Source organism: Equus quagga, unplaced genomic scaffold (assembly GCF_021613505.1).
Source record: "Equus quagga isolate Etosha38 unplaced genomic scaffold, UCLA_HA_Equagga_1.0 84673_RagTag, whole genome shotgun sequence".
Classification (NCBI taxonomy): Eukaryota; Metazoa; Chordata; class Mammalia; order Perissodactyla; family Equidae; genus Equus; species Equus quagga.
Window position 1 is genome coordinate 1 of NW_025803498.1, and position 7,765 is coordinate 7,765.

Sequence of the window (7,765 nt, forward strand, 5' to 3'; positions counted from 1 at the left end):
GTCACGTACCCATGCCTTATAAAATTAGCCCTAACCCTCAACTCGGGGCAGCAGCAGGAGCTCTGACTGCCCATGAGTCCTGTCCCCATGCTATTCCACACTATTCTCTAAATAAAAGAGCACTACTGCCAGATCTTGAGAGTCTAAGAAATCTTTCTTTTGACTCCTTGGCTCACCGACCCCGCATCAATCAGAGCCCCTGGAGAAAAAGAAGGGATTTGCTCTGAGCGCTCATCTTCACGGGGCTGTCTTCTGGAAAGGAGGAGCCCTTTGCCTGAAGGGGGATCCTGTAGGAAGGGAGGTCCGGTCCGTGCCCAAGACCGTTTCCCGGACAGGTGGATAGTGTCGCGCGGTGGGAGGGAGCTCGTCGCCTGGGTGTGCGAACTGCTGCCACGGACTCTTGCTCGGGGAGTCAAGAGGGCAGAGTCTGGACGGGCTCCGGGACAGACGTGAGTGGCCCCGGGAAGGGCCAGGAAGCGAGCTCAGGCTGGGGGCGCGGCCCCTATGGCCGCGGAGGCTCCAGCAGGGAGGGCTGCGAGCAGACTGTCGAGCGCCGGGCCCGCCTGGTGCAGGGTCGCCCCCGCCTGCGCCAGCTGCCAGGCGAGCCAGGCGCGCTGCGAGGCGGCGGGCTGCAGGCCGCGGGCGGGCAGTGGCAGGAAGGCGCTCCCCCGGAGCCCGCAGCTTGCCCAGAGCCAGGTCCGGCGTGCCCACGTGGTTGAAGAGCCGGGACTGGAGCCCCGCCAGGGCCCCGCCAGTGGCTCTGCCGACGGCGCTTTGGGGAGGCGGGCCCGGCCTCCCGCCTGTCCTGGCCGCATCTGCGGCAAGCGGTCCTCTCTGGCGATCAGGGCAGGATCCTCCTGTCCTTGAGTTGCGGGGCAGTAAGGGCATGCAATGCGCGGGATAGAGAAAGAGAGGTGTTGCGGTGAGTGCGCACAGCCCCTGGGACTCCTTGCCAAGGTCCCCAGAGCCGCCTCCCGGTCCTGCTCCCGACTCCAGCCCCCTGTGCCCCATCCCGCACTCCCCGGCACGCCCACCTCTGGTCCCCTTCCAGGATCCGACCCGAACCCACGCCAAGTCCTGCACGCCTTCCTCTCAGCCCTTTCGAAAGGGCTCAAGGAGCATCTCGCCAGGGCCAGGGTCTGCCCCCTCCCCATGGGTGCTGGGTTTGTCCCTATTTGTGCCAAGGCCCAGCCCAAAAACCACCTCCTCTGCCCTGACGTCCTGCTCAGCTGGGGTCAGGCTTGTCGTTTGGTCTCCCCTTAGCTGGGGATGGGTCGTCCCCTCACCTTCTCTTCTCCGTGTCCCTTTTCTTGGTGGCGACTCCCTGGGGGTGGGGGTGGTCCTTAGGGTTTCTCCCCGACTTGCGCCTGGAGCCGTTGGCACCCTGGCTCCGCCTGGGGATCCCTGTGGGTGGAGAGGAGGAGAGTAGTGAATGGCCTCTGCCTTTTGTCTGGAATCTGAGTGAGAGTGGGTTGGAGGAGGCTGCAAGTTGCTCTGAGCCCTGGTCCACCAGAGTCCCACCCCCAGAGGTGTGCCGGTTCCCTCCAGCTGACCCACAGCCTCTGTGGGCAGCTCCCCAGGAACCTAGCTTTCCTGTCACTCTCCGGATGCCTGAGCCACCTGGCACGCACATTCCTGGAAACCCTGCCTCGTGTCCTGACCCGGAGGACGCCTCAGCTGGCAGAGCCCTGACCACAAGGAATCTGGCCTTTCCCTTGGGTTTCTCTCACCACTTTCAGCTCTGGGAAGGTCAGAGATTCTGGGGCCTGCTGCTCTGCCCATTCGAGCCCCATCTCTTGTGTCTCCCCAACCCTCCCATCCCTAGCTGAAAACCCATCTCCCCAGCAAGAAGGTAGAAGCCTACCTTCTCTGCTGTGAGAGCCCTCTGCGTCTCCAGGATTCCCTTCTTTGCCAAGCTTTCAGATGGATGGCGATCTTGTCCAGTTTCCCATGGAGTCAACCCCTAGGTCTTCCCCAGAGGAGAGCTCTTATCTTCCTGGGTGCCCCTGGCCAGGCCTCCTGCCATACCTGGCCCCTTCCATTTCATCCATGTCTCCTGCTTGAGCCACAGGTCTGGAAAGCAGAGGCATGGACCAGGCAATGAGTAGCTGGGCAGAGGGCATGGGTTTTGCTGAGATCCCAAGGGCCCCCTGCTGGGGGGGGACCCAGGCTGCATCTGGGAGCCACACTCCCGGTGGGGGAGGGGACCTGCTGAGAGGAAGTCCCTTGAGGGAATTCCCCTGTCTTGCTTGGTCCCTAGAACTCTTTTGCTGCTCACTTCTGAGCTTGCTCCTGGCTGGAGCCATCTGGAGAACACCCAGCAACCCTTGCACTCTGGTCCAAGCCCTCCAAGGGTAGAACATGCCCGATTTCCTTCTAGTTCCATGAGGCTGTGCTAGAGAGCTTCATGAAGAACCTTCAGTGGTCAACACTCATTAGTTAAACTATCTCACCAAACTCTTAAATTGTCACTCCCCAAAGAGGTCTTCCACTCATTAAAAAAACAAATGACTATAGTTTATATAGAACCCTACATTGTCTGGAAGATAATTCACCTCATGCTAACCTGCCAATGGCATGAGTATAAGTGTTGTCGATGACTGAGTGTGAACCCTATTGCCAGCCATACTCAGACTTCCTTGAAGTCCCCAAGAATTTTGAAGACTGAATCCTCTTTCTTCCAACCTAAAGACAGGAAGTCCATTTCCTGCCAGAGACTGGCACTAATGTCACTTTGGAGAAGAAAGCGGAAGGGCAATATCTGCTGGTGCCGTTACCAAGCAAAGGGCTCACTCTACTCGCTGAGATCTAGCGAGTTAATCACGAGTGAGAGATCGAGAAAGGAAGTTTAATTAGGTTAGATTAGCCAGCAGATCAGAAGATGGGTGACTAATGTCTCAAAAACCCATCTGCAAGAAATACAGAATCTTGAGGCAGTTATATAGGGAAAATGGGCAGTAAGGAGGGGCTCCAGGGATGTTGGTCTCCAGGCTTGATGGGTTCCAGACATCACATTCTTCCATTCTTCTGTCAGCTGTGATGGATACCTTGCAGGTGTGTTTCCCACCTGTGCTCAGTCTGTTCCTGGAGAGAAACGGATAGGAAAAAGTTATGGTTTATCAAGTTATTGGAGAGTAGATATGTAAGTGGAGCCCATAAATCAGGAGAGAACATGCATTTTTTTAGAGTACATGGAGAGCAACGAGTAGTCACACAGAGGAGGGGCTGGGGCCATTTAGCGTATCAAGATGGCCTCACTTTTTGCTCACTTACTATTTCCCCTGCTGTCAGCAGTAACACATAATCATATGGTCAAGGGGGAGGCCAGGCGTCTTACTTTTTCTAGCTACTTCCTGCTGAATCAGGATGTCGCTGGGGGACCATAGCGTAGAAAAGAACTACTTCTCTTTCGAATTCATTGAAAGGGTCCTTTATGGGGAGCTGTCGTGTTTTTGACCTGATCAGTTTGGAGCTTATGGCAGATAGGCATTTAATACCCAACTTAAGAAGGAGAAAGATTAATACCCCAATAAACAGAACTATGAGAAGAAGGGTTATATAAAGGAGCTCAAAGTTTTCTTTTAAAGACCTATTTTATCTCTTCAAGGGATTCCATCACCCACTTATCCCTCGATACAGGTGGGATACTTTCCTGTGATTTGGGGGCTGCCTTGATCTAGGAGTAATGGACCCAGGGTTTCATGCCTGCAAGTTTTATGCATGAGTGAATGGTGAGAAGAATCTCAAAGGGACCGGTCCATTTAGGTGACAATTGGTTTTTGGGTTCCTTGTTTCTCCAAGTTTTCAGCAAAACATGATTTCCAGGACAGAAGGTGTATAGAGGGATGTCAGACGGATATGTAGACCTGTGAGAGGCAAACTCATGGGTAGAAGTTAATACAGAGCTTAATGATTTAACATAATTAGCAATCATAACATTTCTTAAAACGTCCAGAGGTTCAGTCCCAGGGGAAGATGCCTGAAAGGGTCTCTCATATAGAATTTCGAAAGGACTCAATTTAAGTCCACTTCGGGGAGATACTCTAACCCGTAGCAGGGCAAGGGGCAGCACCTTATCCCAAGTTAGTTGTGTTTCTTGGTAGATTTTTGGTCTTTAAGGTGTGATTCATTTTCTCCATCTTTCCAGTCGGTTGAGGTCTCCAAGCTGAGTGTAGTACCCTATAGTATACCCTAGTATGGCTAAGCTTTTGGACACTTGTTGGGTTATTTGGGAGACAAAAGTTGGTCCATTATCACTCTGTAAGGTGTTAGGCAGACCAAGTCTAGGGATGATTTCTTTTAGCAACATGCAAGTGACTTCTGATGTTTCCTCAGTCCGAGCGGGAACGGCTTCTATCCACCCAGGGGAGGTGTCCATTAGCACTAACAAAAACCTGAAATTCTCAGCTGTCTGGGGCATCTGGGTAAAGTCTATCTGCCAGTCTTCAGTAGGCCAATTTCCTTTATGTTGGGTGCCCCAATGCGGGGGACCGGAAGCGGTCTTGGGGTTGTTCTTTGTACAGGTTATGCAATTTTTAGTCAACTGTTATATAGTCTTTTGTAGATGGCACCCTACGATGGTCTTCTGGACCCATTTGATTTTCCCACTGGTAGCCAGGGCAATGCATGATAGCTACCTGAGCAGGCTCATTAACAGCAGGTAGCAGTTTTAAGATTTTAGGGCTATGTCTGATTTCCTTTTCTCCTGCTGTTGAGTCCCCTTTCTTTCCAGATTGCCCCATGAACATGAACTACAGCAAAGGTATAACAGGAATCTGAATATGTATTTACTCTTTTCCCTCGAGCTAGATGTATAGCCCGAGTGAGGGCAAGGATTTCTGCCTTTTGAGCCAAGGTCTCTGCAGGTAGGGTTTTTAGCCTCTAAAGTCTCTTGTAAAGTTATGATTGCGTAACCCATGCATCTCTTACCTGATCCATCAAGCTGCTGCCATCTGCGAAGAGTTCCAAGTCCGGTTCTTCCAACGGACAATCCAACACATCAGGTCAGGTAGAATACACCGTCTCAGCAACTGGTAAGCAGTCATGTTCTAAGGCTTCTGATGTCTTATTAAGGAGCAAAATGGCTGAGTTTAGGGAGAATGCAAGGATACTCACATCCATACATTTGGATTATCTAAAAGGATGGCCTAGTATTTGACCATCCATCCTGAAGTGAGGCAGTATCCTCCTTTTTGTTCTAATTATGTGAATACTTCGTGTGGCATATACATGGTGGTGGGTTGGCCCAGTGTGAATTTTTCAACTTACTGCAAGACATCACAAGTAGCAGCAAATGCCCTGAGGCAGGGGGGCCAGGCTTTGACAGTCTGATCCAATTGCTTGGAAAAATAAGCCACTGGCCAGGGGGTCTGGTCCAGTTTTTGAGTTAAAACCCCCAAGCTTATTCCCTGCCTTTCATGTACATATAGGCTGAAGGGCTTGTCCAAGTTAGGAAGTTCCAAGGCCGGGACTGAAATTAACTTTGTCTTGATGGTATCAAAAGCCATCTGACATTCTTTTGTCCATTCTAGTGGCTCCTGGTCTAGCCCTTTTAGAGCCTCATAGAGGGGCTTTACTATGAGACCAAGTTAGGAATCCAGATCCAACAGAAACCAGCCATGCCCATGAATCCTCGTAGTTTTTGCTGGGTGGTAGGAGGGCTTAGGCATGCTTTAGCTTTCTTTCAGTCTGGCAGCAGTTCCCTTTGGCCTTTTGATAAGGTAAGTGCCAAGCAAGAAATTTTTTGTCTGCAGATCTGTGCTTTCTTTTGTGAGACCTTATACCCACATTCAGCCAAATGATTTAACATCTTTATTGTGTTGGCCAGACACTGCTCATAAGTGGGGCTCACTATCAGCAAGTCACCCACGTGCTGTAACAGTAATCCTTCTTGTAATTGTAAGTGGCTCAAGTCTTAAGCTAGGGCCTCCCCAAGAGCGTAGGGGAGTTTTCGAAGCCCTGAGAGAGCACTGTCCAACAATATTGTTGAGGGGCTTGAGTATCTGGGTCACACCATTCAAAGCCAAAGAGTTGTGATTCTTCCATGAGTGGTATGCAGAAGAATGCATCCTTTAAGTCCAAAACTGAAAACCAGTCATATTCACCTGAAATATTGGTTAGCAAGGTGTAAGGGCTCGGCACCAAAGGGTGAGGTCCTGAACTACCTCATTTATGACATAAAGATCCTGAGCAAACCCATATCTGCCTGGGTTTTTTGACTGTGAGAATAGGAGAATTATATGGTAATTGGCAAGGTCTGATTAATCCTGCCACCAGGAATTTGTGCAGCACTGACTGAATGCCCTTCTGAGCCTCCTGTTTTAGCAAATATTGTTTCAGGCTTTATGTATTGGCAGGAGATGCTTTGTTTTCCCAGGCTTCCCATCTGCCCACATGTCCAGTCTTACCTCCTTGAAAATCTTCGCTGGCAATTGGTCCAACAGTGGTGTTTGAACACCTAGCAGGGCTACCTGGAACCATAAGGATTGTTCCAGTGGCACTTGCGCCTCTAGCTGGCCTGGAGAAAAAGTCACTTGAGCATTCAGTTTACATAGATGATCTTGTCCCAGGAGAACAGGGCATTCAGGCATATAAAAATTTCCAATTAAAAAATCCGTGGTAGAGAAAGGAGAGTGCATCCAAATGAAGCCAGCCAGTTGCCCTTGTCCACTTATGCCCATGGGATATTGTCACAGTGGAAATTGCCCCACTCTGGAAAGGGCCCCCTGACTGAATTGTGTCTCTTGCTAGGTTCGAGAAGGAGAGGGCCCCTATCTTAGACTTGGCAATCCCTCAGGCATTTCCCCTTGGGCAAGTAGTGGGCCTGGAAAATGGAGAGGAGGCAGAGGAGCTGGGGGCTTCATCAGTCCATTGTACCCCCTTCCCTGGTCCAGATATAGCAACATAAAAGCTTGAACATAGAAGATTTCATCTTCCTTTCCTTCCTTTTTGCAAAACAATTCTAGCTGTAAGATGGTATCATAATTGAGCAACCCATTCAGGGGCCACTTTTCTTCTGAGCCCAGTGTGTACTGGGGCCAGGCTACATTAATGGCAAAACATCATACTTTTCTTTGTCATGAGCTCATAACTGAAGTCAGCCCAATTTTGCAGCATGCGCCCTAGTAGGCTCTTTTTGGAATGGACGGAGTGGCACCCATGGTGATAAAGTTTGTGTCTGAAAGTTAATGTACCCGGAGAAGGGTGCAGGGCTTGACTATGGGCTTCCAGATAACTATAGGACTTGTCCAAATCCCACTCTGCCCGAGCGTAGAGCTCTCACACCAGTGCTAAACGAGCCAAAGAGACAAGAGGTAATGGTTTAAGGCGGGGTAAAGACCTAATTTCCCAACGTCCATGTAGGAGGTCAGGTGCCTGGGATAAAGTGTTTTAGATCTTCTATTTTTCAGGAAGTCCAAATCTGGCTTACTTTAAGCCCAAACCTGACTTGTAGACCATGACAGCAAAGAAGGTCCTGGACAAGACAGGCAAAGAGGGGGAAAAATGGTCAGGCCATGCTCTCACAGCTTCCTCCCAAAGGGTATAAACATAGAGAACACACAAACAGCAGCACACACACTGAGGTGTACACTTCTGGCTTGACACTTGATAGAAAATGTTGCAGAATTTATATCCCCACAGACAATGTAATGAGCACTGGAATTGCACTGTGGATTCTGACAGAGAAAAACCAGCACACAGACTAGTGGAAGGACACATGCACTCAGGAGAACAGACCATACAAGTGTGTCCACCACAGAAAAAC

At 50.4% G+C, this 7,765-nt stretch overlaps 1 protein-coding gene across 1 annotated transcript; it reads right to left on the reverse strand.

Moving 5' to 3' along the window:
• Window positions 1–146: 146 nt before the first annotated feature.
• On the reverse strand, window positions 147–7,474 carry LOC124234530 (translation initiation factor IF-2-like; the record flags this gene model as incomplete). Its single annotated transcript, XM_046651875.1, has 5 exons — window positions 147–857; window positions 1,287–1,404; window positions 1,865–1,963; window positions 4,930–4,976; window positions 7,443–7,474. Coding segments are annotated over 5 exons (916 nt in total), but the record flags the coding sequence as incomplete, so codon positions are not given.
• Window positions 7,475–7,765: the final 291 nt, after the last annotated feature.